The sequence below is a fragment of the Coregonus lavaretus genome, assembly GCF_964263955.1.
Source record: "Coregonus lavaretus genome assembly, chromosome: 6".
Taxonomy (NCBI): Eukaryota; Metazoa; Chordata; class Actinopteri; order Salmoniformes; family Salmonidae; genus Coregonus; species Coregonus lavaretus.
The window spans coordinates 37071401-37097309 of record NC_139993.1 but is presented as its reverse complement, the minus strand read 5'-3'; the positions used below and the strand labels follow the sequence as shown (position 1 = coordinate 37097309).

General features: G+C 45.8%; 1 protein-coding gene across 1 annotated transcript in view; it reads right to left on the bottom strand.

Annotated features, from left to right (window-relative positions):
- The window catches only part of LOC311130639 (C3 and PZP-like alpha-2-macroglobulin domain-containing protein 8), a 47384-nt gene that overhangs the window by 19270 nt on the left and 2205 nt on the right, over positions 1 to 25909 (bottom strand). The window contains exons 2-30 of the mRNA XM_084163429.1: positions 25391 to 25542; positions 24560 to 24582; positions 23868 to 24033; positions 23630 to 23682; positions 23063 to 23080; positions 22287 to 22341; positions 22093 to 22206; positions 21799 to 21883; positions 21551 to 21659; positions 21190 to 21417; positions 20884 to 21054; positions 20404 to 20532; positions 20019 to 20211; positions 19610 to 19785; positions 16021 to 16170; positions 15758 to 15919; positions 15528 to 15670; positions 15180 to 15242; positions 13493 to 13724; positions 12766 to 12919; positions 10995 to 11134; positions 10817 to 10868; positions 10365 to 10663; positions 8975 to 9200; positions 8546 to 8722; positions 7604 to 7685; positions 2746 to 2902; positions 2595 to 2669; positions 1036 to 1201 (exon numbers count right to left, since the gene is read on the bottom strand). Of these exons, the coding sequence (XP_084019555.1) occupies positions 1036 to 1201; positions 2595 to 2669; positions 2746 to 2902; positions 7604 to 7685; positions 8546 to 8722; positions 8975 to 9200; positions 10365 to 10663; positions 10817 to 10868; positions 10995 to 11134; positions 12766 to 12919; positions 13493 to 13724; positions 15180 to 15242; positions 15528 to 15670; positions 15758 to 15919; positions 16021 to 16170; positions 19610 to 19785; positions 20019 to 20211; positions 20404 to 20532; positions 20884 to 21054; positions 21190 to 21417; positions 21551 to 21659; positions 21799 to 21883; positions 22093 to 22206; positions 22287 to 22341; positions 23063 to 23080; positions 23630 to 23682; positions 23868 to 24033; positions 24560 to 24582; positions 25391 to 25542 (3950 nt within the window). The remainder of the gene's footprint in view (positions 1 to 1035; positions 1202 to 2594; positions 2670 to 2745; positions 2903 to 7603; positions 7686 to 8545; positions 8723 to 8974; positions 9201 to 10364; positions 10664 to 10816; positions 10869 to 10994; positions 11135 to 12765; positions 12920 to 13492; positions 13725 to 15179; positions 15243 to 15527; positions 15671 to 15757; positions 15920 to 16020; positions 16171 to 19609; positions 19786 to 20018; positions 20212 to 20403; positions 20533 to 20883; positions 21055 to 21189; positions 21418 to 21550; positions 21660 to 21798; positions 21884 to 22092; positions 22207 to 22286; positions 22342 to 23062; positions 23081 to 23629; positions 23683 to 23867; positions 24034 to 24559; positions 24583 to 25390; positions 25543 to 25909) is intronic.

The following is a 25909-nucleotide window of genomic DNA, read 5'->3' as shown; positions in this document are numbered from 1 at the left end:
TTATTTGACCATGCTTGTCACTTATGAACATTTTTGAACATCTTGGCATGGTTCTGTTATAATCTCCACCCGGCACAGCCAGAAGAGGACTGGCCACCCCTCATAGCCTGGTTCCTCTCTAGGTTTCTTCCTAGGTTTTGCCTTTCTAGGGAGTTTTTCCTAGCCACCGTGCTTCTACACCTGCATTACTAGCTGTTTGGGGTTTTAGGCTGGGTTTCTGTACAGCACTTCGAGATATTAGCTGATGTAAGAAGGGCTATATAAAATAAAATTGATTGATTGATTGATTGAACACCATCCCCACCGTCAAACATGGAGGTGGAAACATTATGCTTTGGGGGTGTTTTTCTGCTAAGGGGACAGGACAACTTCACCGCATCAAAGGGACGATGGACGGGGCCATGTACCGTCAAATCTTGGGTGAGAACCTCCTTCCCTCAGCCAGGGCATTGAAAATGGGTCGTGGATGGGTATTCCAGCGTGACAATGACCCAAAACACACGGCCAAGGCAACAAAGGAGTGGCTCAAGAAGAAGCACATTAAGGCCCTGGAGTGGCCTAGCCAGTCTCCAGACCTTAATGCCGTAGAAAATCTGTGGAGGGAGCTGAAGGTTCGAGTTGCCAAACGTCAGCCTCGAAACCTTAATGACTTGGAGAAGATCTGCAAAGAGGAGTGGAACAAAATCCCTCCTGAGATGTGTGCAAACCTGGTGGCCAACTACAAGAAACGTCTGACCTCTGTGATTGCCAACAAGGGTTTTGCCACCAAGTACTAAGTCATGTTTTGCAGAGGGGTCAAATACTTATTTCCCTCATTAAAATGCAAATCAATTTATAACATTTTTGACATGCGTTTTTCTGGATTTTGTTGTTGTTATTCTGTCTCTCACTGTTCAAATAAACCAACCATTACAATTGTAGACTGATCATGTCTTTGTCAGTGGGCAAACGTACAAAATCAGCAGGGGATCAAATACTTTTTTCCCTCACTGTATATGAATTGGTAGGCAACCAAACTTCCTAACAGCTGAGTACCTTGTGTGATGGCCATGTGGTTGAGGCGTCGGAGGGCGAGGGTGGCGTAGGGGCTTCGTAACAGGGCCAGGGCGTAGGCAGACAGGGCTGTGGTGTACGGGTCATCAGCTGAGTATGTGTTACTCTCCAGGAAACCCTTTGCCTTGGCCACAGCTGTCTTCTCCTCCTGGGGAAGAGTACACATATTTATAGAAATAGACATAAACAAGCACACAGGTGCGCTAACACATGTCACACATATGTGTGCACACAGACCAAACCTTCGTATGAGTAATGGATACACCTCTCTCCACAACTCCCTCCCTCCATCCCTCCGTATTCATCTTTAACTTAAGTCCGGCATATTTGATCTTTGCTGAGTGTTCAAGATCAGTCCTGTTCCAACTCATACTCCCCAACTCAGATGTGCTGCTTATCAAAAGGCTAATAAACATAGACTTTGCCATTAAAGGCAGGAGCTTTTCCAGATGTGCTCAGATGAGAGACCTCAACAGCCACTCACTTTAATCTGTCCAGTCACCTTTTAATTAACTGAATTTGGAAGGAAGAAGGAGTTTTGCTTTGATGTCAAGTATCCCTTTTCAGTTAGTATCAGTTTTAGAGGCCTGGTTCTCTGGAGAGCCCTTCAGGATAGATAGGGAAGGATAGGAAGACTGGAAGAGAAGAGGTGGGTTTGGTGAAGGGGGAGGGAAATGGATGGAAGGGAACTAGAGTGAAAAAATACTTTGTGAATACTTTGCGAAGAGCTGTGCCTGAATGAACAGAGAGCTGACACAATAACAATCTGGATTTTAACATTGGTATTGGCAACACACTCAATGAAGGACAAAGCATAAACATTACATGGACTCAGTCACTGTACACATAAACAGCAACATTCTTTTGCAACAACGACAGATAAAGGGCATACCACACTTGGCCCTAAAATAAGGACACTGCTACCTTTCAATAGCCAAAGATCTCTTTTTACTAGAGCGACCATGACGTTGATCAAATGTTCAACTGCCAGTGTGTCCTATGTGTTGCTTCAATGCACACTGCAGAGAGTTCAACAGGACGGTGAGCACGTCGTCCAGGGTTCAGCACCAGGGTAAGAGCATGGCGAGGTGACAGGAATGTGGCCTGGGTGTACTACCTTTCACAGGCATCCTTGTCTCTGCATGTCCTCCTCATAAATCTCTTGATGCAGTCAGCCAGGGATTAGATATTAAATTACCGCCACTGGAGCATAACAAATATGATTGGGCTCTGTGCCAGGACATCCATATTTCCAACTGATGGGAATGTACTGGCAAACACAGTCACATGCACGCGCACACACACACACACACACACACACACACACACACACACAACCTATATCTGGATGAGAGAGAGAGCTGTATTTGTAGTCTGGTATTAGGTCTGAGCCTGAAAGTTTCATTAAATGTCAAATTTACACTAACATATAAATGTCAGGTTAAGATTCGCCCCTTGAGGAATACTGTGCTAAATAATACTGTTCGGGAGGTGAGGGTGTTTAATCGGAGAGGTCATGGTCCCCCCACTGATCCTCTTACCTCCGAAGCTATTCCTGTCTCCAGGAGGGCTGCAACCACATACGCCGTCAACGAGATCTTTCCATGGATTCCTCCCTTTAGATGGAGAATAACACTGGTTAATGGTGCTTATGAAAACACGCACACACACACAGTACACACACACACACACCTGCAGGTCTTTGTTGAGGATGCGTCCCATGGCGGGGAAGGAGCCCTCCTCTCTCTGGTGGTTGATGAGCCAGGCCTTGGCAGCATGCAGCTCCTCTGGGTCAATGAAGATGAACCCACGAGACTGAGCAAAGGATTTCAACACAAATGCTGTCAGCCTGGAGAGGAGAGAGAAAGAGGGAAGAGACAGCGAGAGAGAGGGATTGGGACTCTTTCAAGCATGTGCTGACATATCATTCAAAAATACTTAGCAAACTTCACATAAACCATTTGAATGGGGTGAAATATTCCCAAACCAGTCACACCTTTTATATCTCTCAACAGCAACAAGGATGAGTGAGATGGCAGCTGATACATGCCAAACTACACAGCACGTCATGCTGAGAAGACCAAACTATACAGCACGTCATGCTGAGAAGATCAAACTACACAGCACGTCATGCTGAGAAGATCAAACTACACAGCACGTCATGCTATGAAGATCAAACTACACAGCACGTCATGCTGAGAAGATCAAACTACACAGCACGTCATGCTGAGAAGACCAAACTACACAGCACGTCATGCTGAGAAGATCAAACTACACAGCACGTCATGCTGAGAAGATCAAACTACACAGCACGTCATGCTATGAAGATCAAACTACACAGCACGTTATGCTATGAAAATCAAACTACACAGCACGTCATGCTGAGAAGACCAAACTACACAGCACGTCATGCTGAGAAGACCAAACTACACAGCACGTCATGCTGAGAAGACCAAACTACACGGCACATCATGCTGAGAATACCAAACTACACAGCATGTCATGCTGAGAAAATCAAACTACACAGCACGTCATGCTGAGAAGATCAAACTACATCAAAATTCTGTCAGGCAAAAACAGACAGACTGACAGAGAGGGGGGTGGAGGGAGGGGTACGAAGCGAGGGAGAGCAGATGAAGATGAAAGAGGGGAAGATGGAGGAGGAGTGGGAAAGCACAGATTGCCACCACAGGATCCAGCAGCTGTTCTGTCTCAAGAACAAGGAATTTCACAAAGAAAAATCAAGTATGTTTCTGCATGCCGGAATATCCCGTAAGCATTCTGAACATATACAAACAGCCATCCCCAGGGTTGGCATTCCTAATCTGCAGCAACAGTGTGTGACCTGTAGTTTCTGAACTGGAATCACAGCGGGAATCACAGAGAAGAACTCAAGACCCACAGAGATGCCAATGGTGATGACTGAGGGACCTGGCTAAGCTAATAAACACACGTTCATGCATAAACAACTGCCCTTCAGTGAAACCTTCACACTCCGGCCAATGCTCTTTAATTACAGACTGGCATTCCATTACAGCATCCTCCCCACAGCAACAAAGTGATGATGATGAGGCACGCTGCTTACCATAAAAAGGTGTAATAAATAAATAAACCATGTGTGTTTTCCCCCAAACATACATTTGGGCCGTAACTGAAGGAACAAACCAAGAGAGTAAGAAATAACTCTCTCCCATAAACCACGGTACTAAATCTTCCCTTGCTGGGCCCTGAAAGTTATGTCTCCCCAGAGAGGGAGCAGGGATGGAGCCTTAAGCCGGCAGGAATTTTTATAATGTTAAGTAATATTGTGTCACCGGCTTTAACTGCCAGGCACCGGAGAGAGGTGCTGGGTAGCGTATAGATGATTTAGTGTGCGAGGAAATGACCGAGACAGGGCTGCTTCCTCCACTCTGGCCTGCTGAAGTCCCTCCCTCCGGGCTTCCACTCCCCTTGTATTGCAGTTTGGGGAGGTTGTTTACATGTTTTTCTGGATAGCACACAGAGGTCATTCAGAACAGCACATTGGAGCTGCATCCTGGAACGTCGTTGTAAGTTGAAACCAAGGTTTTTATAATTGCCTACAGGAACGACCGAGGCTTACTGACAAATACGTCCCATGTTAACAACGCCACAACATGATAAATTCCCTGGCTACTGGTTATTTTGATGCAGGTTTTATAAACAGATTTATTGTTTGAGTAGTAGTTGTAAATAATGGGTCATATGGAGTCCAAATAGACGAATTTGAATCTTCAAAGTAAAGATAGTCAAAATTATAGTTCCTCAAAGTCAAAATTATAGTTCCTCAAAGTCTTAAAAGGCAGCAGATGGCCCTGGTTCTCGCACAGTTGTTACTGCAGTCAGTTTTAGTTTGAATGAATGATAGAGTGCTCTGTTTGTGGTAAAACCATATGGATACACACGCACCAGGGCTTCCATGGCAGTGTGTGTGAGAGAGGAGAGAAAGGGTTACCATATCCAAGCACAGAGCAATAACAACCATTCTCCATTTCAATATGTAAACATCTACCAATCCAGCACCCAGTTATCTAAGATCTGGCTTGATAAAAACACAAAATTCCTGCTATAATCACCCTAGTTTCTCACCATGCCTATTTGGCATTGGAGTGGAAATAGATAGTTTAAAAACACAGTAGATCAGTTCTCTCTATCTCTGCTATCCAATCCACTCTAGCCCCACTGCCAGATCAATCTCATTCACAGGGAAATGCCTTGCCAGCCTCAACACGTCCCGTGTGTATCTAATCAGGAACCACTAACACAGTCTCGAAAACCAGACTCTAGGAGCATTTGAGAATTTTGGGAGGCAATGCGGATGTCTAGAGTGACTCCCAATAACAGACCCACAGTGTGGAGCTGTGGAGCCCTCCATCAGGCTGCATATTTACCCCAGGCCAGGGTATTAAGTAGGCTACAGGGATTGAGGGGGTGGAGGGTGGTGGTGGTGGGGGTTCTGCAGATTACAGCAGCATGTGGCTCTCATTGGATCCAGACGGAGGCAGGTATGCAAGCGATGCCAGAAGAGGGGCTGTCAGTTCCGCTCCAGGCCTCACCACAATACACCCACCTCCAATCCCGCAAAGACATGTTGATATATCCCAACACCACCACCCTAAACACACACACACCAGCCTGAGAGGCAAGCAGGAGTTAGTGATGAGAACCAGCCCCTCCTCATCCTCAGCTCTGTGTCCCAAGGTCCTGTTCAACCCACAGGGACTGTTCAACCCACAGGGACTGTTCAACCCACAGGGACAGAGACCAGACCAGAGTAGAACAGAGTAGTGTAGAGAAAAGTAGAGTAGAGTAGAGAAAAGTAGAGTAGAGTAGAGAAAAGTAGAGTAGAGTAGAGTAGAGTAGAGAAAAGTAGAGTAGAGTAGGGCTAAGGGCCTTGGCATCACCCAGACCCAGCATTAGCCTAATAAGACATTACTGCCTGTGTCATTACGTACAATCTTTTCATTATGCCCTACAATTTCCGCTTAGATACCATTTTACAACTGGAATACATTAACACTGCATTAAGAACGCTGTTTACTTGCCCATAAATGACCTGTACTAATGACTAACTCTGGAGCCCAAACAAAAGGTGGGTTGTTCTGACATATAAACACCAAGTTGATGGATTAATAAAGAGTTTGTTGCTACAGGTTTACATGAGGTTCAACATCTGTGTCCTGCCATGTTGCCCGAGGCTCCAAAACCAACGCTTATACTATTATGACCGTTACACTTCATATCTTCTTAATATCCTCTTCCTGCATATGGAGGTTTCAAGGGTTTTCATGGAAAAGTTGAATGATATTACCAATTACACCAGAGCAGTGATTCAATTGCTTTGGACAAGACATGCCCCAGTTCCAGTTTCTAGGGCATGTTGAGAGGCAAAATGCTTTTTTCATTAAGTGGCCTAGAGCCTAGCAAGCTCCTGTGTCTCCAGTGGTAGTAGGCTGTGAGGAGGAGGATGGGGGGGTGTAGTCAGTGTAGCCTACATACAGAGGTGCTGCTTCGCCCCTGGGCCAAAACAACCAGGGGCCATTCTGTTCCGCGTGCATTAACCCTCTTTAACAGCAAATAACTTACTGGAGCCCCACGGCTGCCTTGGGAACCAATTATACGTTTGTGTATGATTCTCCTGGGTTTATTTAACCTACTGTTTCACAGTCTGAGCTCTATTAAATATCATAATACCCACATCAACTAATAAATCACCCTGAAGGTATGCAAGTGGCCTGAATATGCAAGCAGAACATTGGAGCCTCTCATACGCGCCGTATTCACTATTCCAAATATTATGACATGGTCGTGGCCGCCTGCCTGCCTCCAGGGATGTGTAAACATTAAATAAACACTCAGCGAGCACAACTCGGACCGATTTAAACAAAGGAATATGAGGGTATGACCATGCATATACAATGTTACTGATAAGAGCTCCCATTGTTTCTGCCAATAACCCACTTCAGGTCAGGGTAAGTGGACGAGCGGTATGCAGTTTTAATCTATGTACCTTCCGGAGTGAACTGACGTGCAGGATGTAAACCTAAGGGAAGAGTAGAGGACTTACTGAGGGGTGTAAACCTAAGTGATGACTAACTGAGGGATGTAAACCTAAGTGATGACTAACTGAGGGGTGTAAACCTAAGTGATGACTAACTGAGGGGTGTAAACCTAAGTGATGACTAACTGAGGGGTGTAAACCTAAGTGATGACTAACTGAAGGATGTAAACCTAAGTGATGACTAACTGAGGGATGTAAACCTAAGTGATGACTAACTGAGGGTGTAAACCTAAGTGATGACTAACTGAGGGGTGTAAACCTAAGGGAAGACTAGAGGACTTACTGAAGGATGTAAACCTAAGTGATGACTAACTGAGGGATGTAAACCTAAGTGATGACTAACTGAGGGATGTAAAGCTAAATGATGACTAACTGAAGGATGTAAACCTAAGTGATGACTAACTGAGGGATGTAAACCTAAGTGATGACTTACTGAGGGATGTAAACCTAAGTGAAGAGTAGATGACTTACCACATGCTCCCAGAGGAGTCCCTCTCTCCAAAGGCACTGTAGGATCCATCCTGGCGCTTATAGGTCAGCTGTCTCTGGTACCCTGGGATGGTGCAGGGGAGAAAGAATCAGTGGGTTGATGCTAAAGTACTTTTGCATTAATACTGATATCCAAACCAGTGCCCAGATTCACAAAACACTTCTTACACAAAAACGTAAGATCCTTAAGAAAAGAAAAAAAAAGAAGTTCATAAGGTAGTTCGTAAGTGCAATTCCTCAACAATAGCTTAAGATTTTATGATTTTCTTACGAACTTCTCAAATATCTTCTTACAAATCTTCTTAAGATATTTGTTGCTAGGCAACCGTTTTAGCTAGCTATCTAGCTAGCAATGGCAATCATGTTAGCATATTTCTTACTGAGATTACTCTTCTAAAATATGTTCTTGGGTTTAAAATAATCAATACTAAAACTTTCAGATTTAGTTTGTGAGTGAATTAAACATGTTCAATTGCTTTCATGAGCTTTTTCTCTCCCTGCCCTGAGTTTAAGACAAGTGTTTAACTATATTGGAATTAAGATTTCCAATAACTTTACTTTCAAGAATCTAATTTCTTCTTAACTTTTTGCTTAAGGAGAAACATAAGAAATAGCGCAAGACATTTTCCAATAACCTTTTTGAGGAAGAGCAACTTTGCTTAACTTTCTCTCATGTCTATTGTTAATTAAAAAATGACAGTTAAGAAGAAATGTCTTCTTATGAAGGTTTTGTGAATCTGGGCCCAGGTGAATATCAGCGAAACACTGTTTTAGAACTAAGTGGATGGTAAATGCATTGACTTTATAAGATGATCTTCACAGGGGTAACTGACATCACGCAAAGGGAATATCTCAAGGTTCTGAAGGTAGGATTTGGCCCTAGGTCTCACAGTCCATGAACTACTTGATCTCTCCGGTGGTTACCTTGCAGCAGGTAGTCTGTGGCCTCGGCCTCCACCTCAGGGCTGAGCTGTCTGGTCTTCTGCAGGTACTTGAGGACAAAGACATTGGGGGCGAAGTGGATCATGTTCTGCTCCCCACAGCCGAAGGGCAGCCGCAGCAGCTTGTCCAGGTTGTTGAGGGTGGGGCCCATCACGTCCCCTGACACATCACAAAACAGAAATTGTTCAGCAACACTGCCTCACATAAAGTTAGTTTTATTGAGATAACATCTCTTCTTCTGTTTCATCAAACGTCATTCAGAGAGAAATTATTCATGCCAACTAATTAACCACATGGACAAGGTATGTCAAAGTGAATAGGAGGAAGAGAAGCAGACCTTCAGATAATGGAAATTATAGGGCTTTGAGAACGAAGAGAAATGGATGATAAATCAATTGTCTCCCTCCTCACCTATCATGGAGGCGGTGGCGGTCTCAGAGCCAGGCACCACGTTGTGAGGGACGCCCAGGGTGAAGGCCTCGTTGTGGTTCTCATCAGAGTCCTCCTTCCTCCAGATCTTAAACTCCCCCACCGAGCCCCAGCCCGTGGAGAAACCTATGTGACGCACCTGGCCAGGGAGGTGGCCGGACCACTGCAGGATCACCGACTCATTGGACGGCTGCAAGCCATGTCCGACCTATCAGAGATCGATTTGAGAGTTTAGAGGTTTTTGACTGGAGTGAAAGGGTGAAGTTGTCCCTAACCACTGATGCAGGGTCAGGTGTCTTTCATTGACCTACTGATTAGGATTGGGGGTAAGGTATCTGATTCTAAATCTGTGTTTACGGGCAATTCTACCTCGAGTGCTGGTCAAACTCAGAGAGATAGCCAGGATGTTGTAATTCAAATTATATGGTTGTCACAACAGATGTGTAGTGCCTTGGGTTTTGCCACGTTCCAATAAAAGCCTGACACGATATAAATGTGGTTCTGAATTTCACCCCGATTAAATGACTATCTAATGAGAACATGATAGAAATAAGTGTTCGCAAATGCTGTACAGAGGAAGCCCCTGTGGCTTAAAGTCAATAAGTAAAATACTGGAAACCAATAAGATTCTACTTAAAAAGCAGTTTGGGTTGCTTTTGCATTTCAAATCCTAGGCACACATAAAATCCATTGCCAAGAGTTAGCAACAGCAGTCTGCATCACCTTTTTCCTACATCCACTCAATCCGTAGTTCCAAATGAACAGATCGCACCCTGGGTATTTATAGCCATTTTGTAATCACATTAAACCAAAGACCATGCAGAGCTGAAAATGGCTCATCAAACCGAAATGCAATCAGTCACTAGAAAAATAAATGATTCTTATTGGGCCATACTGGGTTAAACTGCAGGGTTTTAATTGCTCCCTTTGGTGAATGGTGCGAGGCTAATGCAGGGTTCAGGCCTGTGTGCCAGGCAGCGCCATGCGGACGACACGGATCACCGAGTGTCCAGCCCGTTAAGCGTGACCTCACAGGTATGTCATTAAAAGTGGCGCCAGTCCTCTTGACTACACAGCCCCTGTGCCTGCCCAGTCGAACGCTCCCTCTCTAACTCACTACCCCAACTCACTACTATACTCTACCTCAAGCCCTGACCTGCTGACTGACTGAGTGACTGACTGAGTGACTGACTGACTGTCTGAGTGACTGTCTGTCTGCCTGTCTGACTGTCTGACTGGGGCTCTATGTTGGAGATGCCACAGTGGATCTGTATAGGATTCATATGAGGACACAAATCCCAGAACTCATTATATAGAATAGATGCTACAATAACAAAAAGAGAACTAGGCTTGATCATCCCCCTCCTCTCACCTGCACCACGCCACCCTTCCAGCTGACCCAGAAGCTGCGGAACTCATCCCAGGAGAGGATGCCCGGGGTGGGGGAGCTGACCACTGGCTCGCCCATCTTGCCCAGGGAGATCCAGGAGCGGGTGTTCTGTCTGCCCCCCAGTACAATCTCCAGCATCTCAGCACTGTCGTGGGGGCTGGGTGAGAAGGCAAAATGGGCATCGTTGTGGGTCTTCACTGCCACCTCAAAGTGAGTCATCTTGGCCGGCTTCTTCACGTACTGGTACTCATACTTGTTGGGTGTGGAGACGTGGATTCGCTCTGAGAATAGAAATGTCAGATTCACATTAAATTGTGGCCCAGTGCAGAAAATAAACCAGACTGTAGAGGCAGAAAGGTGTTGGGTAACACTTAAAATGTACTTGCTCTTATACCCGTGTAGTACTATAGTACAATATATAACTGTATACTGACCGTTGGGGCAGAAGAAGACACTGTAGGTGTACTGTCTTGGCAGGCCCTCTGGCTGTAGGGGGAGAAACAACATGTTAGAGCTGACATCACTCTCTACTAATGACAGTACATGGTACAGCAAGCATTTGCTCCCCATCTCAGCTCTCTCCCCAGGCAGTCTCTCCCCCATTTCTCATACCTCCACCAGGACACTCCTTCGGACATAGTCAAGGCCAATGGGGGTCCTCCGGTCCTCCAGGTCATCTATGTTTTTGCCTGTTTTAGTTGACTGGAGTCCATCTAAGCAGCAGCCCGGCTCACTATAGGCAATGGCCCGTGCTACGGCAGGAAAAACAGAGATATACTTCACCTCACCATACTGTATATCAGGATGTTTTTTTTTTGCTTGTAAGTTCCCACTAAGCAGGACTTTTATTGCATACATTTTAAGTACAAATTTACTGTATAAAATAAATCGAACAAGCAGCCAAGAGACTATACTGTGAAGAATGCTATTTGAAGAAAACATAGTTATGTTAATGAAATAGTTTTGTAAATGCACACCTTTAACTGCACCATACATCTATCTATCAACAACACAATCCCACATTGCACAACAACACAAATCATGATTGTTAAAGAACATGTAGTTCCCTTTGCAGAGAAGCACATTGGAGACGTGGCTGTGTGCCAATGTGTTCTCTTTGTGTGTGTGTAATGAGAGGGAAAGACTAGGGGCCAGTGGACAGAGAGAGAGCCGTGGGGGGCCAATTGACCACCAGTGACCTGAAAACTCATCAACATGCCACTGAGTGTCAGTGCAAGGCCCCGGCTGCTCCCCCGCTGGTGGCCCGCTTTGTACCTTTGAGGGGACTATTTGTATCGCTGGATGACCAGATCACATAAAGGCGTCAGCATGCTTCAGTTCGGCTGGCGGCTAGCCGACGTCGGCTAGGCAAACCGAACGAGTCTGCTCGCATACACCCTTAAAAGACCTTCGCGAGAACAAAGCGGCAATAGTACTGTTTGTCCATTTTGAGACGCCGTAGTATACATTTCCTCAAAATAGTCACAATTAATCTAAGATAACTCAGAAATCTGTCATTAATTTGGAAGTTTTTGCAGAGGAGATATTAGTTGTGCAATTTTACATCTAACTAAGCTGTTTGGTGCAGTATTTCGCAATGTCGTCATAATATATGCAGGAAATGGCAACCCGAGTGGCGCAGCGGTCTAAGGCACTGCAGTGCTTGAGGCGTCACTACAGATCAAGGTCCAATCCCGGGAGACCCATGAGGCAACGCACAATTGGCCCCGTGTTGTCCGGGTTAGGGGAGGGTTTGGCTGGCCGGGATGTCCTTGTCCCATCGCGCTCTAGCGACTCCTGTGGCGGGCCGGGCGCATTCACGCTGACACGGTCGCCAGTTGTACGGTGTTTCCTCCGACACATTGGTGCGGCTGGCTACCGGGTTAAGTGAGCAGTGTGTCAAGAAGAAGTGCGGCTTGGCAGGGTCGTGTTTCGGAGAACGCATGGCTCTCGACCTTCGCCTCTCCCGAGTCCGTACGGGAGTTGCAGCGATGGGACAAGACTGTAACTACCAATTGGATGTCCCGAAATTGTGAGTACATTTTTTTTTAAATATATATATATGCACAAACTCTTCCGAACTGTTTCGGCTGGGAAGAATGTGGATGCCTTAAGCCTTCAAAGGCCTCATGGATTTAGGGTTGGATGGAGAGGAGAGCTAAAAGGTAGGTGTTACTCCTACAGCATGTAACAACAGCATTCACAAAGGGGCAGCGTACCATACCAACCTGCAATATCCTATGAATCAAATCCCAAACTTCAAGAGCTATTAGCAATACGCTTACAACATCAGAAAACTGAGGATTTCCGGAACCGTAAGAACTATGAGAGAACTTGGAACTCTTCCCCAGGGGTTTCCCAGTAACTGACTAGATTGAATAACCTGTGATGTTGGCCGCGCCCAGCTCAGTGAAGGACAGCACTATGGATGTGGGTGTGGCCTCTCCTGGAGCAACACACTTCTTCCTGGTTAGGTGATGCTTCCCGGGGTGGCCCACAAACTTGATGCCTTTGGGAACGGTGACTTTGACATGGACCTGAGCAAGACGGAGAGAGAGGGAGGGAGAGACACACACACACAGGAAGGCCCTGCATTAACACAACAGAGTTGGATTTCTTCTGACAAGACATGATCGCGTCATATCTGCTCTCCGTTTCGTCCCTTCATGTAGCGTGACCTCCTCAAAGCTCTTAAAGGATTTTGGGGAATTTCGAATCACATTGCACATTTTCCATGCTGACTGACTCATGGCTCTCAGGCTCCCTGAAGGATTAAGTTCCACTCATCGTCCAAATTTCGCAAAGGGCTCGGTAAAGGAGTCAGGTTGTTTCACTGTTCTTTATCCACACGCCACAAGTCATAAATAACTTTGCAGGAAATATAAGAATCACATGTTTTCAGGCAGACATCAAAGCCAGGGCTCCATTGGCTTGCATAATCACCTAACATGACATTAAAGCACAGCACGCATAGCCCTTCAACAGGCTCATCTGCTAACACCATGATGTCATCTCTGTAAACAGGAGGATGGACACAGTTATGGTCGTGTTAGGACCAGATTTCCTCGTGGTCGTCATGGTTTAGTGTCCACCCCTTCTCGCCCCCTCACCTCTGCGCAGGTAGACAGGTAGTTGTAAACAGTCAGCGGTACTTTGGTCTGCTCCCCACGTATCACACTGTAGGGGAGGGTGAAGTCTACGAAGAAGGGCTTGAAGGTACGAAGCTCCGCCCTCTTGGCAAGGCCCAGCCCCTTCTCCTCTGACAAGCCAATGGCCTCTGTCACCCAGGTGGTAATGGAGTCTGGAACGTCCAATCGTAACTCAGCTTCGCCGGTGACATCACTGCCAAAACAGATTGGGGGGGGGGGGGGGGGGTGACATTTTACTCAGAAGCTAATGTACCATTCCAACAAACAATGTTCTCTAAGCATGACCCCCATAGAAAACACTGTTTCAGACTAATTTTTGGAACAAGACCACGTTATGGGAATGAAGGGGATTGATCTAATATGTGTCTCATATGGGAAACACCTGTAACTAAGTAATATTCTGCCCATAACACATTGCAATACATAGGTGTGAAAAACAGGCAGGTGTTCAGTAAAGCTGTTTTATAAATGAGTGAGATCATTGTTGGCTACCCGTACTGACGTTGGTTTTGGCTGGCTTTCACAGGGCATAATAAGCATTCTCGGAAATTACTAACGCACTGTCTTTTTATCAAAGTCACCCCAAAATGACTTTGATACACTCAATAAGGGAAATCAAAGCGTTGGATTGAATAGGAAATTAGGCAGAACACAACTCTGCCCAAAGGAATCAAGCATATGGAAATCTATGGCCAGTTTATTTATATTGGCTGGAATTGAAAGGCAAGAGCTGTTGAGAAAACCGATGTGTGTTCCAAGACAACCCTGCTTAAATGGGCCACATTCACACCCACTGGGAGAAAATGCAGTGGTGAAATATCCCCCTCTCAAATATGTGCTCCCTTACCCCTCCCACTCCTCCATCCTCACAGATCTGGAACACCCCCAAATCCCAATTAAATACCCACAATCTGATGCAGCTGAGACCATCTCCACCCACTCTCTCAAACACACACACACACAAATGCATTCAGACGCACAGGCGTCACGCTCATAGGGGCACGTGCCCCCTCAGATTTAACCTGTTTTTTTTGTGTGTTTTTTTTCCGTTTCTCTGTAATACTACTAGCCACCTAGCAATTTTATGAAGTTGGCTTTAAGTTAGCTCAGATAGGTTCCCAATCTCCAAACCTCATAGTCTCCAGCTACCAAGAAGCCATTTCAGGCTATCAATCAAGTTAGAGTAGCTAGCTTATCTAACTATCTTAGCTGGTATGCCTGCTGGCAAGGTTGGGTGACTTTAGAAAAGCAAGCAATTAATAAATAAGACTTACATTCCTTTCAATCTTTTACCCAGACACACACACAGACACAGACACGCACACACACACACAGACACACACACAAACACACACACAGACACACACCCAGACACACACACAAACACACACACAGACACACACCCAGACACACACACAGACACAGACAGACACACACACAGACACACACCCAGACACACACACAGACACAGACAGACACACACACAGACACACACACAGACACAGACACGCACGCACACACAGACACAGACACGCACAGACACAGACACACACACAGACACACACACAGACACACACACACACACAGACACAGACAGACACAGACACACACAGAGACACACACACAGACGATGTGGGTGTTCCAGTACCTGACATTGATGCAGTGCCACACCCACGTCTCCGGGAAAAATGTCCGCCTGCGCTTCTCTGTTCTGCAACCAAAACAACACAACTTGACATCAATAAAGACCTTCCATTATGGATCTGGATGCAACAACCTGTAGTTGGAAAATTGATTGTATTTAAACCCACGCTGACATTTGTTAAGGCACACATGTGTAATGTTCATCTCAAGAATTAAAGTCATTTGTGGAGTAAAGTCCTAAATATTTATGGTCCCCATCCCAACAGTCCAGTTTCTGGTTCAGGTACTAGAGAATAGTGGGCACAGTGACAAGTTATAATTGGCAAAAACCTGCCGTTATATGTGTAGCTACCTGGGCACAGTGCGAGAGTGCATGGCTGCCACCAGTGTGGATGTGTGAGGCTGGAAGGCAGGAACGGCCTCGTCTGTGTACATCCCTCCACTCTGTCTGTGGTTCAGGGTCACCATGTCAGTCATCACCACGAGACCAGTCTCCTGTTACACATTACAGACACACACACATTGTAAAAACAATAGACTGAAGATCTTATGCTACGCCTGATGATTGGGCGTTGTTCTCACCGTGAAGGCGAAGCGGGCATCTTTAGTGATGTCCCAGTGCCAGGGGAACACTGAAGAACGCCTCCGTCGCTTAGACGACAGCCCCGGCCACCAGAAGTGCCCGTCGTCTTTGGGAACTCCAAAGCCATCGGACACATCAAAGTCTGCCAGTTCTTTAAACACCTACAGAACAGTGGACATGGATGGCTTACATTCATTACCTGTCCGAATGTAGTTAAGCGGTACTATAGATTAGAAACAAGGTAAGATGGAGGGAGACAGACCTTGTCTGGACTGAGCTGGAAGTCTGGCTTGAGAAGATAGAGGCTCTTGTCCACGGTGGCGACACATACGCAGGAGCCCTTCTCACCACTGACACGCAGACTGATAGGGTCACCTGGCATTGACTCGTTGGTAGACAAAGAGGCAGACACCTACAGACAAAGACACAGATGAGAGTTCCTGTGAGACCCATAGCCATGATGATGTATTTATGGTCAGGAGTCAACAGTTCAACGCAGGGCCTGAAGATGGACAATGACAGCCCTAAACCTTGACACCCCAAACCGGTTTTCACACAAAAGCCCAAATTAGCCCTTTATGTGTTCCACTGGCCTCCTTTTTCCAGCTCCTAGCTTAACCCCTCATCATCCTGCCTGTCATGACCCCACTCATCTCCACACACAGTCTCTGTCTCATCATGTCCACATAGGTAGCCACACACACCTCCCTACCTCATTGATTGCATACCAGGGAGCAGTAAATACTTCAGGAGTTAACCCAGCCTGCCTAATGCAGCCAGCAACTGTGGAGCTCATGGGCCAACTTTACATTTTAGTCATTTCGCAGACGCTCTTATCCAGAGCGACTTACAGTTTTAGTGAGTGCATACATTTTCATACTGGCCCCCCGTGGGAATCGAACCCACAACCCTGGCGTTGCAAACGCCATGCTCTACCAACTGAGCTACACGGGACTGTACAGCTAGTTGATAACAGCGACTCACTGGCACTGGGGATCCCACTGTAGCATAGCATGGGACTTCAGTCAACTATGGTACCCACCAGAAAACGTACACACGAACAGTGGGTAATGTCTCAGTCATCCCAAACTAGGGCTGGGCATCATATCGAATTAATTAATTCTGATTTGGAGTCGTTGTCCCAAAGGCAGGAAGTCAGGCGACAAGCTTAGGTCCAAAATAAGCCCATAGAAACGCATTGGGCATATTTTGGACAGATTCCTCTTTGCTTACACAAACACACACACACCAAGCCCCTCCCCCAGCCACTCACAACAACAAAGATGAGAGATCACTTCTTCCTCTCTGACAAGCGGTTCCAACTCGCTATTTGCATTTGAGGTTTGGCCCAACAGAATTGGTCACATGGACACCGAAACACATTGAGACATTTTACTGTAACAGAGTTGGAGTTCAGTCTTTATGTCTCAACTACTCATAATTGCGCACAGAACAGACACTACTAAAACGGGAGTATCAATGCACATTAGTTGTGGAAAATGAATGCTCAGTTTGTCGCGCGCGGCGTTGCAGTACCACTATAGCAGCATTTCTGCCAAATACTGTTATCCTAGCAGTCTAGTCTGTGTTTTATAAATGTGCTATAATCATAAAAAGATGCATTTGTATAAGGAATTGGCAACTCGTTCTCATTCTGAGAAATAAGGTAGGCCACTTGATTTCAACAACTGAACAAAGTGTTAGCTAGCAAATAGATCCAAGTTGGCTAAACTTTAAATATAAATATTAGCTGGATACTCACTAGCACGTGGGCATGTGCTTGAGAGATTGTTTATGAGACCTGTGTTAATTTTCTATAAGAAGTTAGTCATTATTAGTGAATGTGCATTATGTATGGTTCTGGTAAAATGTGTAACAAAAAGGGCGTTTTCATAGACCTGACTTGAATGCCAGATCAGTGAATATTACAAAAAAGCACCTATTGTAAATAATTAAATAATTAGTGGGTCTTATGGTTTTGTAAGGCTTGTATTTAGTTTAGGTATAATTTCACAAGCCCTCTCATTCAAGGGTTTTTCTTAATGTTTTACCATTTTCTACACGAAGACATCAAAACTATGAAATAACACATATGGAATCATGTAGTAACCAAAAAAGTGTTAAACAAATCAAAATATATGTAGATTTTAGATTCTTCAAAGTAGCCACCTTTTGCCTTGATGACAGCTTTGCACACTCTTGGCATTCTCTCAATCAGCTTCACCTGGAATGCTTTTCCAACAGTCTTGAAGGAGTTCCCACATATGCTGAGCATTTGTTGGCTGCTTTTTCTTCACTCTGCGGTCCAACTCATCCCAAACCATCTCAATTGGGTTGAGGTCGGGTGATTGTGGAGGCCAGTTCATCTGATGCAGCACTCCATCACTCTCCTTCTTGGTCAAATAGCCCTTACACAGCCTGGAGGTGTGTTGGGTCATTGTCCTGTTGAATAACAAATTATAGTCCAACTAAGCGCAAATCAGATGGGATGGCGTATCGCTGCAGAATGCTTTGGTAGCCATGCTGGTTAACTGTGCCTTGAATTCTAAATAAATCACTGACAGTGTCACCAGCAAAGCACCCCCACACCATCACATGTCCTCCTCCATGCTTCACGGTGGGAACCACACATGTGGAGATCATCCGTTCACCTACTCTGCGTCTCACAAAGACACAGCGGTTGGAACCAAAAATCTCAAATTTGGACTCATCAGACCAAAGGACAGATTTCCACCGGTCTAATGTCCATTGCTCGTGTTTCTTGACCCAAGCAAGTCTCTTCTTATTATTGGTGTCCTTTAGTAGTGGTTTCTTTGCAGCAATTCGACTATGAAGGCCTGATTCACGCAGTCTCCTCTGAACAGTTGATGTTGAGATGTGTCTGTTACTTGAACTCTGTGAAGCATTTATTTGGGCTCCAATTTCTGAGGCTGGTAACTCTAATGAACTTATCCTCTGCAGCAGAGGTAACTCTGGGTCTTCCATTCCTGTGGCGGTCCTCATGAGAGCCAGTTTCATCATAGCGCTTGATGGTTTTTGCGACTGCACTTGAAGAAACATTCAAAGTTCTTGAAATGTTACGGATTGACTGACCTTCATGTCTTAAAGTAATGATGGACTGTCGGTTCGCTTTGCTTATTTGAGCTCTTACCAAATAGGGCTATCTTCTGTATACCACCCCTACCTTGCCACAACACAACTGATTGTCTCAAACGTATTAAGAAATTCCACAAATTAACTTTTAACAAGGCACACCTGTTAATTGAAATGCATTCCAGGTGACAACCTCATGAAGCTGGTTGAGAGAATGCCAAGAGTGTGCAAAGCTGTCCTCAAGGCAAAGGGTGGCTACTTTGAAGAATCTCCAATATAAAATATATTTTGATTTGTTTAACACTTTTTTGGTTACTACATGATTCCATATGTGTTATTTCATAGTTTTGATGTCTTCACTATTATTCTACAATGTGGAAAATAGTAAAAATAAAGAAGAATCCTGGAATGAGTAGGTGTGTCCAAACTTTCTACTGGTACTTTATATTGTGAATCGTCCATAAGTTTGAAAAAATTGAGATATGATTTTTAGGCCATATCGCCCAGTCCTATCCCAAACTAAACGTGGCCTGGTTGCCAGTCTGTTTCTGCTTTAGCCAACTCCTTTGTTGTCTGGCATGAGTTGGCTAAATCAGGGACAAACTGGCAACCATGATAGACCTACCTATCATTCTGACAGTGACTGTGTGTACAGGGAGGACTGTGTGTACAGGGACGACTGTGTGTACAGGCAAGACTGTATGTACAGTGCACATTGAGGGATTCAAGGACTCAGAGAGGGACGTCCTGTACGGTACCTGGTTCTCAAAGCTGGGCTGTACAGGGATCTGTAGACTGTCAGTGACGCCCTCTCCATTCTCCCTCACGTAGTAGACCAAGAGGCGGCTGAGGGGTGCCATGTTGTGGGTCACTGGCAAACGCAGCACCAGCATACAGCTGTCTGTCTCACCCAGTGGGGAGGAGGCTGCCGGACCTGGAGGGCATGGGAAGAGAAAGAGAGTATAAAGGGAGAGAGGAGACAAGAGGTAGAAGAGACAGAGAGGGGGAAGAGCTAAATATATACAGAGTTTGACCAACTATCCTCTATGTATTCTTAGCAGAATGCATTGGAACGTTTGGTGCAAACATGGTGTCCATTGGTCAAAATTCTCTGCTCTTCAATATGGAACAAAATAGACTTCTCATCTGGGACTCTATAGTACTGACCAGAGCCACTGGGTGGCGTGGTGGTGTGGATGTTCTTGTCGAAGGTGACCGCTGCCCTCTTGCTTCTGTGGGCTGTAGCGTTGGGCTGCTGCTGGCCGGACTGGACAATGTTTCCTCTGGAGGCGATCTCATAGTGGAGGGTGAAGTTACAGGGACAGGTGGACTTCAGAGTGACCTCAGCCTCCTGACCGATCTAAACACACACAAACACACACCACTATTACGCTAGAGACATCATAATGATCATAATAGTATTAGTAGTACTATGTTATTACTGTTTACATACAGTCTGTATATGATATGTGACCAATGTCTCAACGATGGTGTTGGAGATCTGATGATGTGTAATGCTAGTAAAGTAATGATAGTCGGGTGGAGTGCGTACCTTGAGAGGAGCGCTGAGGCTCTGGATCTGGATGTGACACTTGCTGGGGGAGTACCAGCTGCTGATGGACAGGTAGCTGGGGAGGTACTGGTCTCCAGCCGGACGGCCATCTATGGCTGTCACCTTGGTCTGGGGCACAACACACGACAGGATTTAACCCACCAATACATTCCACTCTCTGGACTATGATGACATCAAGCAAAATCCTATCAAACATAATCCTGATAGCTCGGTTTTATGAATAGCTCTTATGAGAAGCTAACTAAGCTCTAACCATGTCCACCTCCACCTCTCTCTCCCCCTCCACCTCTCCCTCTATATCTCCACTCCCTCTATCTCTCTCTCTATCGCTCCACCTCTCCCTCTATCGTGCCACCTCCTCCTTCCATCTCTCCCTCCATCTTTCCACCTCCCTCCATCTTTCCACCTCCATCCATCTCTCCACCTTCCTCCATCTCTCCACCTCCATGGTCCACTGACCTCCAGCCAGACGTACTGGGCAGCGTTGGGAATGGAGGGGATCTCAAACGTGGCCTGGCCGTCCCTGGACGTCAGCTCGCTGGTGTACACGTTGTCCTTAGGGGTCAGCTCCGCCTTCACACGCACCCGCACCCCATCTGCTGGGCTACCATCAGGGTAGGTTACCTCTACCTGGGGGACAGGGGGACAGACAGTCAGGTCTCTCGCATGGAGACGCATAAGTGAACCCAAGTCTTGTACAGTCCAGTTTCCCTTGATAGAGGTAATGTGAAGTCAATCGTATGAATACCTTTGGCTGTCTCTTACCTTTCCCTTGTAGGGCAGGCCAGGCTTGAACTGTTTGCGAGTGTCCTTTGAGTATTTGATGTCGATAAGCTGCTTGTGAACTGGGGTTGAATCATCGAACATTGTTTGCCGTCCTCCGTCTACACTGGTCACTGACACCCACATGTTCACAGTGCCACGGAAATGATCAGCCACGTCCAGGGGCATCATGTCTTTGACACACAGGCTGAAGGTCGCTGAGCCTTTGATCTAATCATAGTGGAGGAAACAGACTGTTAAATATCTTAAATTAATCCTAAAAGGGGACACTCGGCAGAATTGAATGTGATTCCATTTTCCTGATAGTTTTAGATTCTTCAGCACTGCAGCAGGGTTCACTCACCTCCATGGTCTTGACCACAGGATGGCCCACCTCATGTCGGTAGTACCCAACTCCATTCACTGTCATGTTCACTGTCATCTTCCCTGTCACTGGCTTCCCAAAGGTATATCTAAAGACAGAAAAGTAGTTTGTGTTCAAACAAGAGTAGAGGTGCTACTTTGCCTCTCTAATATTCAACGAACAGTATGTGTTAGGGAATCACATTGACCATGTTAGGATGAGGTGAATGCTGCGAGTCAGTCACTCACCTGGCCCTCACAGTGGCCTGTTCACACGTGTTGAGGTCCTGGATGTACTGTGGAGGGTCTATCACCAGCTCAAACTTGGGCATCACTGTGGATCAGGGGGAGAGGAGTCCACATTATGCAAAGAGAGGCATGACAACATGGCTATACAGTCCCAGTTCAAACCTATAAATACCACCTCAAACAGAAGGGTCTTTGAACGTATCTTTGTTATGTAACCATGCTGGAGTTCCAAAACCTTTCAACCCAAACCACATCCCAATCTGGATAAATGGTCACGGTCAGTTAGCAACTCACCATACTTCTGCACTTCAAAGGACTTGTTGTAGGTGTGTCCCTGCATCTCTACAAAGATGAACCACTCTCCAAACACGGGCTGGTCTGAGAGAGGGAAACTCATGTTGACGATCCCTGAGGAGAGAAGCAGGGGTCAAAAAACAGGGTTTTTGACTCAGTCAACACCACATGATAACATAGGGAGTTTCTCTCACCGCAGCAGAGGGGTTTAAGCCCTTTCCACTGAACCATCCGAGATCCTCTTGGGTCCTGCAATCCAGAGTATGAATACACAGTTGATCAAGAGATTCTACTTTCATCAAAACAAGCATCAATCTGTTTCTCCCTACGTGAAAGCTGTGGGGATTGCTCAAAAAATGGCATGAACTTACATAAGTACTCATGAGTTAAGTTATGTAAGGGTTATGTAAATAAATATATTGGGGGTAACCCCTCCATGTCCCCCACTCCTACAGTAAGCTACTTCTTACATACACTGGCTTGGCTCTGACTCTAGGAGAAAGACTAACACTAACAGCCGTCAATCAGGTAAGGCCACTGCTCTGCTGGCTGCAGGTGACAGAATAACACAAACAGCTACACAGTTATTCTTAGTCCCTGAGCTGAGCTCGTTTATACAACAACTTCCACTGGAATCTTAACACCAAGCAGCATATTTGCCCTGCAAAGCCACCGCAGACAGAGCACCAGAGGACGTGAGATGGACGGAGAGTGAGGGAGAGAGAGAAGGAGAGAGATTGAGGCGTTAGTAACAGCAGGAGAGAGCAGCTGAGTCAAAGAGAGCAGTTCCTTTCATGTTCAGTGTTAGGTTGGCCTGCTTCAGGGGCCAGGCTGGAGCTCAGAGCACAGGCCTGTTATCAAAGTGAGCCCTTCCCTGCCCTGTAATCTCCTGCCTGGGGTTGGGAGACTAAACCCCCAGTGTCCCATGGCCCTCCCTCCAAGCCCAAGTGGTCCCTCTCCCTCCACTCACCACAACGTAGGCTTCAATCTGCAACCAGGGTAAGAAGAAGATGAAAAAAATTATTGTCAAGGATGGCGCACACATTAGACAAACTGCACAGCCACATGGCAAAATATCTCCTCCCCGCCTCCCCTCTCCAACAATCATCCATCTGTGAGTGCGATCGTTAGCCTTTGCCAGCAGCGGACCTTTATAGCTCTAGCCATCAATAAACACACTGTCTACACAGTGGCAATGGTATATTTGGAGCCATTTCAAAAATTCCAGCAGAAATTACTCAAGGTTTGTGGAGGTAAATAGGTTACTGTACATTTAGTGTGTATTCAGGCCAGGTTTCCCCCACTTCACTCCCCTCTGAGGGATCTTGGAAAAAATAAGTGTGTATAAACTAGCGTGATGCCACCACTCTTCATTTGAAGCCGGTATACATCAAAAGAGAGGAGGCCAGCTGCTTGGCATCAAGGCCCACTGACACACATTAGGTCAACACACCTGATTCTCATAATTCATATCCCATCCATTTCCTGTAAGTGGGTGTGATGTCTTGGCTTTGATGTGAGAGACTGGTTGCATTACCTTGTCATTGGCCGGCCTCAGATCCGGAGTGACTGAGTACACGTTGATGAGCACTGATTGAGAGAGGAACAGATTATTATCCACTTTAATGCATATTTTATGTAGAGTGCAATTCACAATCCATGTCATTAGCTTTTCTCCTGGGCTGCTATTAAGACATAATGGCCTACGAGTACATCTATCTACAGTAGAAGGTTTATGCCAACGGCTGATACTGAAGGGCCTGGGAGGTTGAGACCTTTTTGTTTGGGCTTGTAGACTGGCTTATCCGTCTGGATGAAGACAGCTGTGCCCTTGCTGTCCACAGTGACAGTGGTGTAGTTGTGGAAGATATATCCCCCCTCAGTGATGTGGCGATTCCCCCACACCTTCAGATGGGCCTGACCTCTCAGACCAGGAGGGACCTGAAACCAGGAAGGACACAAACAGTATATCTTCAGGATGTGGTACCTAACACAACACCACACCACACAGACCAGTGGCAAACCAGATGCTAAAGTGCTTAGCTAACACAATATGAGACTATATTTCATAAAGACGGGTGGGGGTTAGAGGGAGGGGAGGAATCAAGTCATGCATGTTGGATTGATCCATTCCAGCCTTCGGGGGCTGCAGACCCATACATGCACATCAACAGCTGTTGCATATTATATTGAGGCTGTTACCTTATTCCAAATGAATGTGCAAAAAGGCAGATGTTCACATACAAATGATGTTAGTGTTGTTTTGCATGTCGTTTGTGGAATGTGGACAAACTGAATTGGATCTCACTTCTGTGCAGGTGGAGCCACAACCATTTCAATGCATTTTAAATACACTCAAACAACAATTGCGTTGTTTATTTATAACTCTACACAACAAAGACCTGATATAACCAACTGATAAATGATAGATAAAAAATGCTGTTAAACACAATGGCGTTGCTCTCACCTTTAATTTGATTGTGCCTTTGTCTGAAATGGAGAAAATTGAATAAAATCAATCAGTAAAAGTACACACAAAACAAAGTAAAACAATCTATCAAAATGATTGAGCTCTTGTGATTGAGAGGTGTGGTTTGATTCAAGGAACATTAACTCGCGTCAACACCGGACCTTGAGGGACACAGTGTTTACTGGTTTCCGTCCTTGCCTTTTACAGTAATCAAGAACCTTAGTTATATAATGGCTGGTTATCCTTTAGGCTCAGAAACACGCCCAATAGCATTTGCTGGCCGAGAGTGCTTAACACTAATTAACGTAATTTGCGAACCGATTTTACATGTAGAATCACGTGACAAATGTCTGAACGATCGGCAGACAAATGCTAGATCCACATTCGGTGCGATGTGTGCAAGATATAACCCGTTATGTGAAATCTCTGGCCAATCACGGTTATCAATTAATTGCCAGAGGAAAGGAAAACCAGTGGAACTGGAGTGATGCACTCTACAGGAGATACAGCTACAGGCTCTTTCAATGAAGCGCTGAAGTCCCATTAGTAGTGCTGTCAAACAAATCTCACATAGATATACACAAAATCCTGGTTAGACAAGCCAGGCTTTGCAATAAACCCCCTATCATAAGAAACATCCGTTAAGGGCCCTGTGAGGTCAGGAGTATACACTCAACAGGTCAGGGGTCAATCAGCCTCACACTGTGTACGTTCCCCTGTAAGAGCGTGTGTGTAATCCACTCTCAGCGTGTGTAGGGAATGGTGGTGTGTGTTTCTGCGTCAGCATGTGTGTGTGTGTGTGTGTGTGTGGGGGGGGGGGGTCCTCACCTAGCACAGTGCCATGGCTGTGTGCCACTGTCTCACCCTTCACAGAGAGCTGGACTTGAATATGTGTCTCCTCCACAGCATTGAAGATGGTGACGCTCAGGGCCTCCTCCACGCCAGCGCGGAAAACTGAGGGAGCAGCGATCAGGTAACCCCTAGTGACCAGGAGAAAAAGTGGGCTTGGTCAACAGACAGTGGGCCACGGAAACTTTTGTTCAGACGGTACTTCAGCCAGGGGTTCACAACTCTGGTCCTTGAGGGCTTGCTGTTTTTACAGGTTCTGATAAATAGATTATTCTCATCCCACTATGCTTCCAGCAGCACCCAATATCAACACACCAGTGGCCCCAACTTCACCCTCTTCCTGCCCTCCAAATATGGCTGTTCATAAGGCAGTATTGACACGCACACAAACACACCTCAAGGGATTTGCAAAGTGAGATCAGGTTTAACTGCGAGGTTAGCAGCGACACAGTACCTGTCAGCCAACAGGGCTCTGCTCTAGTGTTCTCTTTGGGTGGT